The sequence below is a fragment of the Amblyomma americanum genome, chromosome 11, assembly GCF_052857255.1.
Source record: "Amblyomma americanum isolate KBUSLIRL-KWMA chromosome 11, ASM5285725v1, whole genome shotgun sequence".
Lineage (NCBI taxonomy): Eukaryota > Metazoa > Arthropoda > Arachnida > Ixodida > Ixodidae > Amblyomma > Amblyomma americanum.
Genome location: NC_135507.1, coordinates 19629771 through 19647588, shown reverse-complemented (window position 1 = coordinate 19647588; position 17818 = coordinate 19629771). Strand labels below are relative to the sequence as shown.

The following is a 17818-nucleotide window of genomic DNA, read 5'->3' as shown; positions in this document are numbered from 1 at the left end:
GCACAAACAAGCAGAAAGCCCGGTATGTACATGCAGACGACTCGTTCACCATGAGCCAGCATGTATCTCCAAGCATGGCACATGTACAAAACTCACCCCAAAAAAACAAACCAAGCAGTGGTAGTTGGAATTTGCTTCTGCAGCCTAATATAGGCCAAACCCTCCTCCTTGTCTCTGGTAATGCCCCCATTTCCAGGTGGCAACCAATTGCCAGCCGAATTTCCAGTATTCGCATGGAAGAACTCAATTCGCCAACAACTCAGCTGCCAAATGGACACATGAAGCACAGGCAACAGGTCCAACCCCATACCGTCGTTTTAGTGAGCAAAGAGTGTACCTCACACAGCAACTATACCATTCTCTATATCCAGCATGCATTTGAACGGTACTTGAATGACGGCATCGGATGCCTACTGTGGGTTAACGGTAAGTGTTGAAAATATCATTCGCAGCCCTATCAGCAAAGCCCTGCATCAGCAATGTGTACATAGTGTTAAGCTATCATTCAAGCTGCAGTTGCTCAAATGACAATGATTGCACAGCCTACACCAATCCAAGTATCATGTGTCTGCATCGCTATACTGCCCATCATGCAAAACGTGCAACCTGCAGTTGCTGGCCTTCATGCAAAACATATCAGGCAGCTTGTCCCCCACTGCTAGTCGGAAGAGTCCAAAAATATATTCAGAGCTCTTACGGGATTCAGTCTCCTGTCCTCAGAAAGTGTACAAGGGGCTTCATTACTGTAATGAACTCGGCAGCTGGCAGCTTTTGCTATGCAAACCATGACCTCTGCAATGTCTAGCAAATACATATAAAAGAGCTTGTTTTATGGCTTCAATGGAACAGACATGAAACAGCTGACAAATGCGAGAAAACAAGTAAATAAATTTAGAGCCTAGTTCGCAAACAAATACAACAGGCTACACTAAATATAACCAAAAAGTGTACTCAAAATGAATTTGTATTTACAATGCTAAATATCTGGAAAGAAAATTATAATCACGCCGAATGAATGTTTACAGCACAGTGCCATCTTAGCATCTGCATTAGAGTATTAAATATTCCTGGGCAAAAAAAAATAATGACACTGTTTTTGCATCATTCGGAAGGCTTAGATGAAACCGGCTGAATGTGCGTTTTCTTTCATAACTAATGCTGCCAGTGAAATTCAGCGTAAATATAGTCCCTAAAAATGCATCCCAATGTGTACACTTTAGGTGCACGTGTGGGCCCCCCTGCCAGAAAACCAATGATGAAAGCTAAGCAACACTGGGCTGCCACTGCCATTATAGCTAAGGACAAGCACAACATTGGCACTGGTACAGTGAACTAGAAATGTATAGTGCTAGTATGCGCGATTTCGCGCAGTTGTCTTAGCCACACTATTCTTCTAAAAACAAAACTGATGCAGAGTGTGCAAACTTCCTGAAAAAGAAAAGTTCTTCAAACCCATCATTCATGTCTGCCTTCTCAAACACATCAAAAACTTTAGTGCACACAAAGGTAGGGTAGCTTAAGCTGCCTCCACTACATGACTAGGGCTCGTCCTTTCAACGAGGAGCCAGAGCCGCCTTCCAGTGTTGCCGGGCTCGCAATCATTGTTGCTGAACCTGCAAAAGTGGGTACACTGGAATGTCATTTACGTAAAGCTAGCAAAGCCAATTCGGCACCTTACAAACTTCCACGAATGCACTACAAATAGTTACCTAACCAAATGTCCCACTCACCAAATGCAATACAAAAACAAGACTGAAGTGATGAGACTCAATGCAGGAAGCACGCACGAATTTGCAACCAGTGCATGGAACTGATTCAGTGTAAAATTATCTCTGAAACCAGAGCATGGTTGCACCAACACATTCAGTACGCACTCAACTGAAGCCTTTTTTGCTCAAGAAAGAACCAAAGGCCATACTTTTCGTAACTGGTCATTTCATGATTCATGTTTTGCTTCATTGCTAAGGGATGGTCCGCTTCGCCTCATAAAGCAGAACCGGCAAATAATGCTGCTTGTTTAGCTGTCATTCATGTCAGTAATCACGTGCTACAATCCACAACAATGAATCGGGAAACGAACCACTACAAAACATAGACTCAGTGGTGCATTGCAGAGGCAGCTCTTGCCACTAATGCACTACCACAGATCCACACCACGCAGAGAAAAAAATACACATGCTGGAACATCTCACATTGTTTCATCACTTTTCAACAGCACATACGTATGTATATATTTATAATATGTACATCAACGAAGAGAGACATCTTCGGTCAGCGACACCTCTCGCTAGAAACACTATCTTGACACCAAAAACTGGCAAGAATGAAGCAAACAATAAGAGCAGAAAAAAGAGACAGTGTGAAGCAGTACAGCTGATTACAATGAGCCTTTGTGTCCGCGAGCGGCTTGTGGAATGAAATTCTAGCAGCCATCGAGCTTCCTACAAGTAGCCAAAGAAAAATGGTGTGAAGTGAAGGTGCCAAAGCTTAGCATTTGGCATTACACTGCGTCGGCAGTTGTGCCTTTGATATGAATGTTTGGGGTGTGATGAATAGGGTGTAACATTTACGCTAGCCAAATTTCACTATTCTAGGGGACCCATCGGCAAACAATTGCAATGTCCAAGGTCATTTTTTCTATCTAATAACATATCTTTGATTCATCATTAAAATCTCATATTCTAGGCACCAAACTAACTGCTTCTGCAGTCACATTCTGTTAACCAAATAAAGTAGCGCTTTCGTCACACTTCGTCAAATCATTTCCAAAAGTAAACTGCTAAAGCCTAGAAAATGTCTCTCACATTCGACAAATATGCCAACTGAGTGGAACGAGAATTTAGAATTAAACACTGGTGCGACTTGGAGGGTGAAACCAGCAGAGCGTGAACGCGATTACAGGGACAAATAAAATTCTTCCCTCCTTATTTCCAAGCATCACCTTAATACAGGGACTACGCTCACCATCGAGATGATTGTAGGAAGCTCGACAGCAGGAACAGACAAGCTTTTCCCAACTCTATCACAGATAAAACAAGAAGTTGTCACCTCTGCCTTATGTACATTCACCGTGCCGTTTCACACACACGGAAATAGTTGCTTATTACTCACGAGCTCACTGAAGAGATTTCTTTTTTTTTACAGTCTTGAGGTGCTAACGAGCTTATGGCAGGAAAGACAAGAAGCAGCAGTGCACACCATCAAAAAAAAGAAACACCACCAGAAGGCACCTCTCTGGACAATGACAGAGGTATGGGGTGCAAATATGCATCTAACAACGACAGATTGAATGTTACATGCACACAGCGTGCATTTGTCCTATACAGCAAACAGTTGCCACAGTAGTTTAAAAATGATCTTGAGTGGGCAACGCCGAAGGAGTATAAACACATACTCGACCAATATGAACTCAAGTGTTGTCTATGCACAGCCAACCACATCAATGTCATGACTATACACCATCTGTTGACAGCTGGACACAGTAAGACCACTTCCAGTGCCATCTTATGACAGCCAACCGAGCTATACCTGTTGCTATCGCCATGTGTAAACAGCAAGCCAAACTAGCACATTCAAGACCAATGTGAGCTCAACCATTGTCACCTGCTCAAAACCAATCATCAAAGCCTTCTGTTGGCAGCTGGACACACAAAGGGTGCTGCCAGCATTGTCTTTTGAAAGCAAGGCAAACTGAAGTTGCTGCTAGTGCCACCTGACAACCGCAGGCCAAACAGCTTCCAGTTACTTGGCAGGCTGGCAATGCAAACACAGTGCCATGAAGAACCAATAGAGACAGTGTTCTTGTCATACCAGATGAAGGAAGTTCTAACACACAGCAAAAACTTCGCAACGAAGAGGCACCAATTTCAACTGCATTTCTCATACTGCCACGAAGTTGCACCCCACAAGCCCCTCAGTATTCAGTAAGGTGACCCTGCGCTGTCTCTAAACGTAGTGGGCGAAGGACACAGCATATCTTAGTTAGCCTGTCTTGTAGCCTAAACTGTCCTGTGAAGTCTCTTTGCTAGAGCAGCGCTTAGTGATGAACTGCTTGCAGAAAGAAGTAAATGTTGCTACTGACGCCGCCTAAGTTGGATCGACCCTCCTCGCACAACAGCGACGTGCTTTCTTGCCTCCGTGATCAGTGACACATTTATAGCAAACACCACGGTTCATTATGTAAATTGAAGAAGTACAGCCGAGTCCAGTAAAAAAGGAAACACAACTCACACTTGAAAACTAACTATCAGGCCTATTTGTCTACACAGACAAAAAAAAAAAAAGGTTATTCAGGAAACACCAAACAGTGCAGCAAGAGAATATGATGGCTGCTTGCATACTGTTGTGAGGTGTTAACTTTAGTACTGGACCAGACTGTATGTGTGCACAAGCAGTGGTAGTAGCATCGAGTACAATTAAAAAAATAAGGCAACATGTCATTAAAATGCAAACTAAAAAAACATCCTAAACAATAATAAACCAGTCTGAATTTTGGCAACACTCCTCACTTAGTACAGCTCCAGGGCTAGCTAATGCTAGATAATTAGCAGCCAACTCTTGGATGTTCCTTTGAATCAATTGACAAATTAACAATTATTCAAGAGCCTATTCGTAAATCGACTTCTTGTGACAACAAAGCCAGACCAATGCTTCGCACTGACCTTGGTTTGATCCTTTTTCAAACACAGTGCATGTTCAAAATACTCAGCTTGTTGAGAAAAAGCAAAGCTCAAAAAACAAACCAGGCCACGTGGCATATGATGCAAACGTGCATACTTCGACAATGCCATGCATCTTCGAGAAACAGTAACACAACTCAAATGCAACCCATTGTTCAACGCACTCCAGCAGAGCCAACGGCGCTCCAATGACTTTGTACAAACCAGAATACTTTGATTAATACACTCAACAATAAAATCTTTGGAACACTGACAACACTTCACACAATGGTGAGTTTTAAACAAAAGGCATAAAATTAACTGCTCAGACTCGCAGGGCGTGTTGTCAGACCTAACGAAAGTGAAGTTACTAGCACCCGCCCAACTGCCAAGAAAGTGCTGGTTAGTAGGCAGCAAGCAGACAGCCTGCAAAAGCTGACTAAAAGAACTAGTTAGTGACATAAAAAGAAAAAAAAGAGAGGCAGCACACACTGCACTAATCTATAAACACTGCACAGCAAAAGGAAACACTAATAGTAAAGCACTCAGGAGAGAACACAGTGGCAAGATTTATTGTCTTGATAATATCACCTAAGCTTTCCGACTTGGCTTTGTAAACAGCCTCATCTCACAAAGACGAAGCAAAATGTGCATTTTTTTTTCTTGTTCCCTCTAAAACCAAAAGTAGGTATGAAAATGATCTGTGAATACAAAAGTGCTGGAATGATCAGAGCAGAGCTATCAACCCTCCCATCCTCAATTTAACTGCTGTAACAGCCTACACAACCTCAACAAAATAAAAGGAGATAAGTTTCAAAAAGTAACAGCAACCACGAAGCTCTGAGGACATAATAAAACAATGCAAATAATGGCCCAGACGTGCTGTGTGCTGCTTCAAAGTGAACCAGAAAAGAAAAAAAGTAAGAATAGAAGTTACAGAGAACCCTGAACAAAAAAAGGGGGTCGACAAAAACCGCTTATTTACAAGCAAAAACAAGAACAAACAGTTGAGCTCACTTCCTGAACACTGTACTGAGCCACAACAACACTTGAACTCTTCACACTGACCCAACCTGACCGAAGCTATGCTGCCATCATGTCTATTATAGGTCAGTGTGCTTCCTGTCAATTAGGCTCTCTGCAATCTGAGATTCACTGAAATTGTGCAGTGCAATCTGTACAAGTGAACTCAAACAACGGCAACAAAAGGCAAAAACCAGACTGACAGCGCATTCTGCTTTATGCAATCCAGTTCCGTATGTTCGTATCATGTTACTTAGTGCTCGCCAAACCGTGGTTTCTGATGCTTGGACATTCACTGGTTTCAATCGGTATGACCAATGTAAAACCATGATTTACATTAAGCTGCTCTAACTACCAAGCTACCCACAGTATTCCTGGAAACTCAATCCAATCTCTTTCCATACCCCACCTGTTTCGAGCAATTGAAGAAGCATTTCAAAACGGCTCAGGACCAGAAACCAAGGCTACGGTCATCTTTTCATGTCAATCAAAATTGAGCCAGGTCAGCCTTTGGACTAGTTCAGAACGGTTTCAAGGACTCAAAAGCTCTGCGCATTATGCGAGCTTCCACACAAAAACAAGCCTCACACAATCTGTTAACCGGATATAACAAGGCTGGTGTATGCCAGGTCATGACAAGAAAGTCGCTTTCTCTGACAATGGTAAAACAATGACAAGTGCCAGAAAAAAATATGGTAATAATGGTCGGCAACTGCACTGAAAAAAAAAAAAAAGAAAAAGTCTCGTGCCGTTGGCTATGAAGCAAACACCACTGCTCCTCCTGCTGTCACAGCCCCATTTGCTTTGGCATGCATGTTGCTTGGATGTTGTGGGTCCACTCCTTTTTCTTCTTGCATGTGCACCTCCATGGACTGTTTTCCACCGCCACCACATCGAGGTTGTGCGAGGGGGGTGGAAGAGGAGGTCGGCGACCGGCCGTTTTCAAGACTAGGCAAGTCCCTGTTGCTTTTCAAATTCACTCCAGGCATCGTTGAGCTCCATGAAGATGAGCTTGGCTAACTCTTCATGCTCCGTGCCCACCAGCTGGCCAAGAAAAGAGAAGAAGGAAGGAAATGGAAGTGTGCAAAGCTGAAGTTGCGAAGCCTCCAAGTCCGGAAGCTCTGGAGCCATGTTCTAGTCAAAGCACTCTATTGTTCCTACCTTTGCCATCAGAAAGCAGTGGGTCAGCTCAGTACCCCTTCAAATTTCAGTTATCATGTGTCAACTGCAGTACTTATAACCAAACACTCAGCCCCGAGACCAGTTTCCTGGCCATTATGCACGCACCACTTCAGAACTGAAAACTGAAAATTGGTTTTGAGGAAAGGAAAGGGCACAGCAACTGTCACACCCCAGTGGACACATCACTGGCCCCCACCATGAGGGAAGTGATGAGGAGGGAGTGAAACAAGAAAGAGGTGCTGTAGAGGGGGGCTCTGGAATAACTTCAGCCACCAGGGGATCTTTAATGTGCACCGACATCGCATGGCACATGGGCGCCCTTTGCGTTTCACCTGAGTCCTTCAATACCTTTTTACTGGTCATGAAACATCAGTGAGTGTTTGACTGAGGGACAGAAGCTGCCGCTAGGTGCGTAGCGGCAAGTGAGGAGGCATCAGGAAGCAATGAAGCGGTGTTGGCACTGCAGGGCTGTGGCACAAGCTGCTGCTATAAAAGGCACTTGCAATCATTTATCACTACTTCTTACGCTTTTGTCGTGAATACCGTATTTACTCAAATGTAACGCGAGTTTTTTCCCGGATTTTTTCCCCTTAAAGTTTACCTTCGCGTTATAATCGAATACCGCACTTCGATTGGCCTAAAGCAGTGCCACGGTGCAGCCATTTCAAAGCAATCAGCTTGGTTTCGGTTTCCGCAGTTTTGTGATCTTATGTTGGCAACATGGGTTACATGAAAGCCAAATCCACAACCATCTAAAGTCAAGGCATTGTTCTGTCATTTTTTTTGTGTTCGTTGCGACCTCGCGCTCAACGCGTCGTCACGTCGTGTTCTTGTGACGTCGCTCACGGTGTATTGATTCAGTGCACACGATGGCAACGCTTCGTGCTATGCTCGTTTTAAGAGAAAAGCGATCCTGTTAGCTGAAGAGGTCGGGAATTCTGCGGCAGCTCAAAGATGACCTCAACGAGTCAACCATCCGCAGATGGCGGCTGCAGCGAGAGGGGCTTTTTAAATGTGAGCCTGACCACAAAGGACTTCGTGGGCCTCGCCACGGCCATCACGTCGAGCTGGAGAAAAAGGTGGCGGACTTTATTGTCGAGCAGCACAACTGTCTCATGGGGGTTAGTGCCGAGCTGATCCGTTGGAAAGTTAGAGACGTTGCTCAGGAGATGGGAAGTTCAGAGCATCTGGTAGGTGGGCCCAAACGTTCATGAAGAGGAATGGATTCTCTCTGCGGTGAACATGGTAGGTGGGCCCAAACGTTCATGAAGAGGAATGGATTCTCTCTGCGGTGAACAATGTCGATACGGCAGAAGTTACCGGGAGACTTCGATAGCGAAAAGGAGGACTCCCTTTCCGAGAACTCGGCCTCCGAAAGCGAGGAAGATGAATAAACATGTTGGCCACGATGTCTATTAAAGGTACTTTGTTTTGCGTCCTTAAGCCTCGTTTTACATTCGTGGTTATATTTTTTCCCGCTGGGCAGCATGTAATGTCACCCTTCACGTTACATTCGCAGTCGCGTTACATTTGAGTAAATACAGTATAGTAAGCCACATCAGCAGAACAAATATTTCATTACGCTTCGTGCAAAAAAGAAATGCAGGAGACGACTTTACGTAACTCAGTGAAGCTCCGAAGTGCTGCGGTCACTACCTGGCACGCTTTTCATCTTTAAGCAGGGTTTCTAAGGAAGAATAAGTTCAGCAGAACCTAGCTGAACCACCGCAAGGAATGTAAGTGATCAGGAAACAAAGTGTACAGTTGCTACTGCCCTACTATGTACTACAGTCGACGACCGATTTTTCGGACTCTCTAGGGACCACAAAAACGACTGAAATATCAGGCAGTCCGGAAAATCAAATTTCACCGAAAAAATCACGAACTTATTACCAATATGCTGGAGGAAGGCGTCAGTTGTATTGCTCCTATTCTAAAGCTCCTCATGACTAAATATCGCCGTGTGGCATGTGCACGGACGAGGACGGCAACTTCTTTCATGAGCGCGGCTTGGCTGTGCTGCCCGCGGCATGTCGCCGATGAACGCACGGGTTGGGATAAAGTCTAAATTGGGAAGCAAACACGTGACTGCGGGAACTGCGCTGCACCCGCAGTACGATGGACCTGGAACGAGAAAGCGAAGATGGCGAAACAATAAGAACCGAGAAACAGCCAAAGCTAGCACTCCGTCGGCGTTGGCCTTCATCGTTAGGCCTAGCGACTAGAGCCAAAATCGGCATCGTATCCGGCGATATGCGCTCTGCGGTGGTGTCCTGCCTGTCATCGAAACGCCAGTTGTTTACGGTTTTACGATAGAAAAGTCAGGGTTACGGTGCGTTTTGCTGAAGATACGCTGACCCCGCTTTGAAATGCACCACCATTTCCTCCTGCGCTCGCCATTTCCATGGAGCCGTACGCCTCCCACGCGCTTCACTGCTACCTCTTTCCGTATCCAGGACGAAACACTCGGCACAGATGAGTCCCGCGAACTCTGACTACAATCAAGAACAGTACGAATTCAACACCTGCGGGCGCAATGTACCGACTCGCGCAGAATTTCAGCATCTGAAGTTAAAAGCTAAAGCTTCCTTTAAGCTTGAATTTAGTTTTGTTTGATCAAGTTTTCGATCTCTCCCGCAGTTTGAATTGATGAGGTTCCACTGTACGCATTACCGTATTTACTTGCGTTATGAACCCATTCGCATAATGAACCCACCTCCACTTTTGCCGGTCAGAATTTTTTTTTCTTCAGCCTTTAGCTTTTTGTAGCTGGTTCCTCAGTTTTCGCACCGTCCGCAGCACAGACCTTGGCAGGGCGCCAAGATGCTCCTGGCCGCCGATAATATCACTTGTTTATCTTTTCAGGAGAGCTCCTGCCAGAAGGAAAGGGGCGCGTAAGGGTGGGGGGCAGCGTGCCAAGATGCTGCCCGCCGCAACGCCACCACTTGTTTATTTTTTGAAGAGAGCTCCTGCCAGAGGGGTGGCGGAGGGGAGGGGGAGAGCGTGGTGTGCTCAGCGAACTTGGCAGAGCGCTAAGGCATTGTCATTCGCATTACGCACTCATCACCGTCCCGTGTGTTTTTGTAATCTCGCACAAAAAAAGCACACCTGACCTTCAGGGCCGGTGCTCGGCATGTTCGCGTTATCTCGACGCAAATGGCGGTGCTGCGGGCTACCACTAAATTGCCGGATCGGATCGCGCCAGTGAACAATGCTTAAAGATCACGAACACAAACCCGTCTGATCGCGCGCATTTGTTGGTTGATGACGGAAGGACGGACGGACGGAGGTATCATGAGATATCGACCCTTCGAAAAAAACTGTTAAAAAACTTTTTTTCCTGCATAATGAACCCTCCCCCCAAACTGATGTCCAGAAAAGTGGGTTCAATATGCGAGTAAATACGGTATATGGCGGCTTGGCTATAGGTGGCGAGTACGAACCAGGTCCGAAAAATCGAGCAGTCAGTTCCGGTGCGTCCGAAATTTCAAGCGCTCTTATACATTGGCTCTACGGCCATGTCGCGGTGTCGCGAAAAAGTTCGAATAATCAAGCATGACCGAATAATCAGGTGTCTGAATTTTCGGTCGTCGACTGTAGTCACTGTTTATATCAGCTGTGCTACTGACATTCGACCACAGGATAGGCACCGCCTTCCTCTATGTCCTGATCAGGTGACGAATCTGGACTGTATTCTTCGCACTGATGGTGCATCAATAGTCAAGATATCAATTCCTACATAGACAAGTCCACCAGACAGCCTCCGTTTACAAGCCAGAGCAGCCAAGGCAGCGTGTGTCCGCCCTGCAAGTGAAAGAAGCGAGTTTCACCTGCTCTCGTGCTGAGACAAAACGGTTTCTGTAGACACTGACATTTGGAGAGTTGATAGAAACAAACACCATTTCCTGCTTTAGCATGGCACATAACAGCACTACATGCTGTTCGCAGTCGCACAGCAGCGTAGTCACACGGTGCAGTCATATGGCAGAATCCCAACAACACAGTTTGGAGCATTCCCCTGCAGCCAAACTGACAGCGCAGCGCACGTCACATCTTCAGTATTCGTCACTGCAGCATTTCACAAGTCCCTACACAGAATGAAAGAAGATGATGCCAGCTTGTCACATCACCGCCAATGGCAGGAGCCTTCCCCACTGGCCTCCATGCGATCGCTAGTGCCGTGGTGCGGCCATTACTGGCAGCGTGCAAAGCTCTCCCATAGCGTTATGCAGCAGCTTCATGACCAGAAAGCTACTGAAGGACTCTGGTTTCCCCTCCGTCTAAATTCGGCCCCCATGGCCAGGGTCAGACACTTCAGAAAGCAGAGTAATATACACTGGTATGGCAACAAGGTTCAGAGGCATACACAATACGGCAACACCCTTTCTATGTCTCGGGCAGCGGCACTGTGGCACCCACCTTGTCTGGGTGCACGGCAAGGCAGGCCTTACGGTAGCAGCGCTTGACGTCCGCGGGTGACACCAGCTGGTGCATCCCCACCTCGGTCCAGCGGCAGCCCTCCCAGATGACCGTGTGCAAGGAGCAAAGCAGCGCCCGGATGTTGCGCTCCTTCTTCGTTGTCCAGTCCATGATCTGCGGATGTTGAGAAGAGCACATTGTGCCCCAACAAAAAACTACAGTACAACTTCCTTCATAAACTTGGCTATAATACTGAAATGTTTTCTCACAACATTTGGTTCCCAGATCCCTTCAAGAAAATGAGAGCTGTGTGTTAGTGCACATCTGTATACGCAAGCAAATAAAAAAATGGTGGCGTATGTTTTAATGAGGTGCACCACCGAGCCACTGAGTTATGAACCTATGAATACATCACCTCTTAATCACACCACAGCGTGCAAGGGTGACAACAAGGTAAAAGTGGGTCAACTGCTTCATTTTCTCACCAGCATTCAAAGTATAGTAGAATCTCGATTATCTGTACCCTGTTGATGCGATGACACGCATTTTATGACAAATTGGCGGGGTTCTGGAGAACCTCCCATAGAAATAGACTAGAACCTCAATGATGCGATCACGGTCTATAAACGATTTTCGAGATGATATGAAATGATAAAGTGCGCAGGCTAGAGTGCATTGTGTGCAGTGACAGAAACTCGTATGTTGCGAACAACCCTCTCCCAACTGCGGGTGATACAAACGCATGGGCCACAACCACACCATGGAGCACCAAGTACACGCTGCCCGTAAATCACAGATGCCGGGATCAGCAGTTGTGCGGTGCACACTGCGAGTAGTGGGTGGCGACGCACAACCAGCACTACGTCAAAGTCACAAGTCAGTGGTGGTACGCAGCCGTAGGTAAACCCCATCAGCCGAAAACAGATCTGCATAAACTCTGCATACAAATTTTGTCTTGGGTGATATAAATTTCGGATAATAGGAATATTTTTCACGATCATTTGACATTGATATGATGGAGATGCTACAGTAATGCATTAAAAGTCTATATTATGTGCCGCAAAACTATAAGCACCCCGCTTCACACAAAGGTTGCCACGATCTGTCCGGAATGAAAAAGGCTGGTTGAGCACTTTACAGGGGCAGATTTCACTATGTCACCCCGAAGTATTCTTAACTAGAATTAAGGTGTAGACATAACTGCATAACGATGAGAAGCAGCACAAAACTGTTTGCATGCAACAACGGTTTTTGCTGATGGCCTGGACTCTGTGTACGACCCGCAGCCATCAGTGCTAGGCAGCTCAAGGCTGGCCCGCTTTTTCCCTCACTTCGCTGGCAAACCATTACAAAATAATTTTTACATTCATTCCAACATAAGGTTATTCTGCTGTAGGTAACTGGTAACAAGATTTGACCTTTTATGTTCAGCAGTGGCAAGCTTAAAAGTGCTTTGCGCTGCAGCTTCAGTGTGGAGCGAGTTAGGCTTAGCGATATGGAGTGAGCAATGCACACCGTTGGCACAGGTGAACTCTAGCCCCACATTAGCATTCTGATTGTGTTATTTTTTTTCCTTTATGATAAGGACACCAAGTGCAGCCACAGTTGACAAAATGGTGGAGTGATGTCTGTTTTAGGCAGTGTCTGAACAGAACAACACATCATCGGCTGTGCATAGCAAAATGTCTTCAAAGGTTCAAAGCAGCTGTATTTCTGGTGTGACATCCACAGCATTGATTGCAAGGCACATATGACCACTACTTAACGCACAGTGATGAGAGGTGCGCGTGCTTCGTCAAAGTTGAAATGCCACCTGGCAGCGCAGTCTCAGAACGAATTCTCAGAGAATGAAAACAGCGGTGCTTCTATAATGCACAAGTGAAAACAAATACAGTTTATTCTCAGAGCCTGAGTAGCAGTTGCATTTATTACGTGAACATTGCGCGAGGTTTCCATTATATGATGCCCAAATTATATACAACGGTTTCACAGGGTCCCCTGGAAGTTGCATAATCTGGGTTCTACGGTACAGTAGCCCACATCGCATAGCACACGGGCGCCTTTGCGTTTCGCCTCCATCGAAACGCAGCCACCGCGGTCGGGTTCCAACCCGGGTACTGCGGATCAGTAGCCGAGTGCCCTAACCACTGAGCCACTGTGGCGGGTCTCATACGTTCGCCATTCGCCGTTTCGTCACTTGGGTTTCTCTGACAGTGTCGACTGAGTGGTGCTCAGCCTTCACGAAGTTACATCCATTCGCCGTTTTGTGATTGCGTCCGGCAGTTCTGCCGCTTTAAGCGAAAAGTGCCTTATCTTTGCGTATGTTTGACGAGCGGTGTGGTGCACACTCGGGTTGTGGACAACGTGGCCCCGCCGGATCCGTCAAAGAAGCGTGGGAAGTATTCGAACAACATGCGGTGACCCTGCTGTCTAGCGTGTACAGTGAAAGCACAACTTTGGCGCAAATTGTCGCCAGCAAGAGAAATTTTCCGCGAGGTAAAATCAGTGAGATTTTTAAGTCGATTTCATCTCAATAAAGTGATTTTTTTGTACTTCACGGATTTTTCGGACTGTTTGATTATTCGGACCATTTTCCGGGTCCCTTCGAGTCCGAAAAATCAGTCAGCGACTGTACTTATCAAAAAGGGCACTCTGCATGCTGCTTCCATCGGCATCCATAATCTATAAGCCCGAAGATCTACCCTGTGCCCCCTGCATGCTGTATGTACAAGCAGCAGCTCCTCTGTACTTAGAAACAGCGTGAAGAAACACGGACACCACGAAGAAACGACACACACAGGAGCGCTCGTTTTCTTGGGTAGTTGGTAATGCATTGTACTTAGAAACAGCGCAAAGAAACACGGACACCACGAAGAAACGACACACACAGGCGCGCTCGTGTGTGTCGCTTCTTCGTGGTGTCTGTCGTTTCTTCGTGGTGTCCGTTTTTCTTCGCGCTGTTTCTAAGTACAATGCATTACCAACTAGCCCGGAACCTTGCTCTTCTGAGCAGCTACTCTACTGGCCACATCACGGTTTCACCTGACAAGCTGGATGATAAATTCATGCTCCAACACCGCCTAGATACACAGAGGTGGGGCCCACCATGAGCTTGATGGGGTCCATCTCCTTGGCCATCTCCTCCCGACGAAGCTCGGCCATCGTCTTGGGGCCCGTGTCCCTTTTGCCAAAACCCGTGAACCCTTGCTCACCCAGGAGGTCTTCAAACGTGTCCTCCGTCAACTTCGCTTTCTGGCCTGCACGCAGAATGACAAAGGAAAGCATTAATTTTCAGTTCAACTGTAATAGCATTCGAGAGCTACCAAGCGTATGACACGCATATGCAGATGACCCTCCATGATCACAAAACAATGTAGTAGAGTCTACATAATTCAAGCTTCAAAGAGACCAAAACTTTGTTCCAATTATGCAAGCTTTGGATTAAGAAACGCTTTTTAATTAACGGGACTTCAATTACAATAGGCAAAACCTCGTTAATTTGGACTTCATTAATTTGTATTTCTGGATAATTAAAACTCTGCAACTACGTCCAACCAAGCTCCATTGAAGTGTATGTATAAAGAAGCTCATTATTTCGAATACGAATAGGCTCTGCCACCGATAATTCAAACTATGCGCTGCCGCGATGGGGTGGCCAAAGCCCATGTACACGCACCCGTAATGCTCTTTCGCTGAATCGGAAAAGGTAAATACACTGCGTGAGGCGTGCGAGGGAGAGGCGACATATAGCCAATGCAGCTGTCTGACCTTTCACAGTCCATTTACTGTGCATGCTTGATAAAGATGGTCTCAAAGACTTCAGTAGCTTGCTGCATTGGTTTGTGCTGGCTAATGCCACAGGAACCAAAACCCATCAAATCAAGTGTGTTGCTGTGACACTGGTGCTTGACAAATGAACAATAGGAGCTTTCACAGACGTTCGCTGTATGACTGTCTCAGAACTGCGCCAAAATGTTTTCTTGCAGAGGAGACAAATTAGGCAGGATACAATGCTGGATTATTAGTGAAACAAAACACTGCCAAAAAACAGATGTACACTACTGACCTTCACCAAAAATAAGACTGCGATCTAAGTAGTGCCTTACTGGTCCAGCGGGGTCGCAAGGCTCGAGAATCGAGCAGGAAGTAGCATGCAACTGTCCTGAGACTTGATTTTTTACCTAAACGGATGCACAAATTTTAGTTTCTTAGTCAACAAGAGTTGCGCAGCTTAATTATCAAACTTTCAGCCCTGATTGACCGAGCCGCAAGCCGCCAAGCCGATCAGTGGCATCTCGAGAGTGAACAGAGGCACATTCTAATTAATCCAGTTTCTCATGGCCGAGCACCAACATCTCATTCCTAGTGAGGCCATTCAGGAAAGCTACCCGCAGGCCACAACTTGCATTTGCTAGCGCAAACATCGGCACTGTTGACCCACTTCTTAGTCAAAAATCAGTCAGTCAGACTTCACAACTTGTACGGCCCTCTGCTGCGCAAGTTAAGGACGCACAGAACAACAGCAGCCTCTGGTTTTGAAGGCGAAGACAGATCAGGTGCAGGTAACTGCCTTCAAGAAAAAACATTCAGGCAATCATGGACTTCTTTAAACAATAAAAAGGGCAATCTCACTACCAAATTGCTTCCTGATCACAGTGCACTGGGTTTTTCATTTACTTTCGCTAGTTTGAACTTCGGTCAATTCGAAATGCATCAGTGTTCCCCGTGAAATCTGAATTAATGAGCTTTTACATAAAAAAAATTCAGCAGTGACTCAGTCAGGAATGACGTAAATGTGTGCATATAAGGCTGTTCTCAGAAGTCCAACCCTCACCATTGCTGAACGGAGCTCCTCCCGGTGCCGCAGTCTTGTCTGCGAACACACTAGTGCCACCTTGTGCAGCTGCAGCGCTATAGTTTGGCTTTGGAGGCCCCGCTGCAGCCGTGGAGGCGGGTGGAGGCACAGCAGAGCCAGGCCTCCACTTGGCTCCATTGGCATTGGCACTGCCAACCTGGGTCCCGCTGCCAGTTGGCTGTGGACTGCCCGAGACCGTGGTTGCCTTCGGCTGTGACCAGGCTGGGAAGCCTGTTGAAGCTGCCGTTCCGGTTTTGGATGCTGCACCGGCACCGGTGGAACCGCCTGTCAGATTTCCTGCAGGCAACAAACAGATACAGAGCCATTCTAGGCTTCTGGTTGCTTGCCCAGGAAGTAATCACTGCTGCAAGGCTGACAAAATAATTGAATTAATAAGTAAATTCAATCCAGAAGAAGAAGACGAAGCGGTTGGATGGAGAAATGGCACAGGAGTATGGGAAGCAAATAAAGATCTCAGCACCACTGCTGGGTGGATTTGGTTCAATGTGACTTGCAAGTGAAAACACATTTAATTATTTTTTTAGGTGGTTTGTCTAGCGTCTGTTTGGCTTCACAATAATGGTCGTCGCATTAAAACTCCCTCTGTACACAGTTTAAAAACCACCTTCGAAAAAGATCCATTGGTTATCATAACTGCTACACAGCCAAGACAAAAGTAAACCAAAGAGGGGCTCACCGAGGTCTGCGAATGGATCGGCCTTGCGTCCCAAGGCCTCCAGGTTGGGCGTGGACGCGTTTCGAGTCAACCCAGCCGCTGGTGCTCCTCCTCCGCCGCCGCCCTGCGAGGGGACCAGCGGCACCCATGTGCTGCCTGGGAACAGGGTGTCCCACGTTCCCGGCATGGTGTCGTGCTTGGCAGCGCCACCAGCATTGGTTGACGTTGCCGCGGCGGCCATGTTGAAGGCAGACACGCTGTTTGGGATGCCACCCTGCTTGTGCTGCAAGGAAAGGGCCACGGCATGGCAGTTGTTTTCAGTGCCAAAAATTAGTTTTTTCACACTTCAACAACACTGATGTCTGTGCTTGTGTAACTCTGCTGTTATGACAAAGGTGTGTTAAGGCGGGAACGTGTTGTCAAAGTATGGAAGCAATGTCACTGCATACTTTGGTGTGCGTCAGCTGGTACATTACTTATTAAAATATGAGCATGCACAAACAAAGCTGTACACTGCACATGTTGTGTGTGCTATTTGTTTGTCCCCATCCTTTTCGTACATTTAAGTACAGTATATCCTCGTCAAGGCAAACTCATTTCAGTGGTAGTTCTACTTAGGATGTAGTCGCATGAAATCCTCAACCCTGATTCCACTAATCCTCATGCATCCGGTGCCCACTTGCGACTGCCTGTGGGGGGGGGGGGGGGGGGGGGGGGGGGGGTATCTCGTAAAGCATCCATGAACTACACCAAGCATTGCAAGGAAATTTCACCAGTGCTCTTAACGTGTTGATCATGGCGACACATGCGACCAGTGCACCTGCAGCTGCTGAGACATCCAAAGAGAGAGCGCTGTCTCCTCCCACCACCAGGGGCATCCCCACTGCTCCACAACCTTGTTCGCAGGTACCTGTGTTTAAGTGGTCATAATGGTTTTTACCAAGAGGCTTCAAGTGGCAGCAGAGCTGCGTGGATGTGCCCATCACCATAGCTGTTGCTTATCAT

At 46.6% G+C, this 17818-nt stretch overlaps 1 protein-coding gene across 2 annotated transcripts in view; it reads right to left on the bottom strand.

The window, feature by feature from the left end:
• Nucleotides 1-2174: 2174 nt before the first annotated feature.
• Nucleotides 2175-17818, bottom strand: part of aux (cyclin-G-associated kinase) — a 142832-nt gene continuing 127188 nt past the window's right edge. For both annotated transcript variants that reach the window (XM_077642959.1, XM_077642958.1), the window contains 5 exons: nucleotides 16835-17096; nucleotides 16117-16434; nucleotides 14388-14539; nucleotides 11283-11456; nucleotides 2175-6725 (listed from right to left, as the gene is read on the bottom strand). In XM_077642959.1, the coding sequence (XP_077499085.1) occupies nucleotides 6630-6725; nucleotides 11283-11456; nucleotides 14388-14539; nucleotides 16117-16434; nucleotides 16835-17096 (1002 nt within the window). In that variant the 3' untranslated portion in view covers nucleotides 2175-6629. The remainder of the gene's footprint in view (nucleotides 6726-11282; nucleotides 11457-14387; nucleotides 14540-16116; nucleotides 16435-16834; nucleotides 17097-17818) is intronic.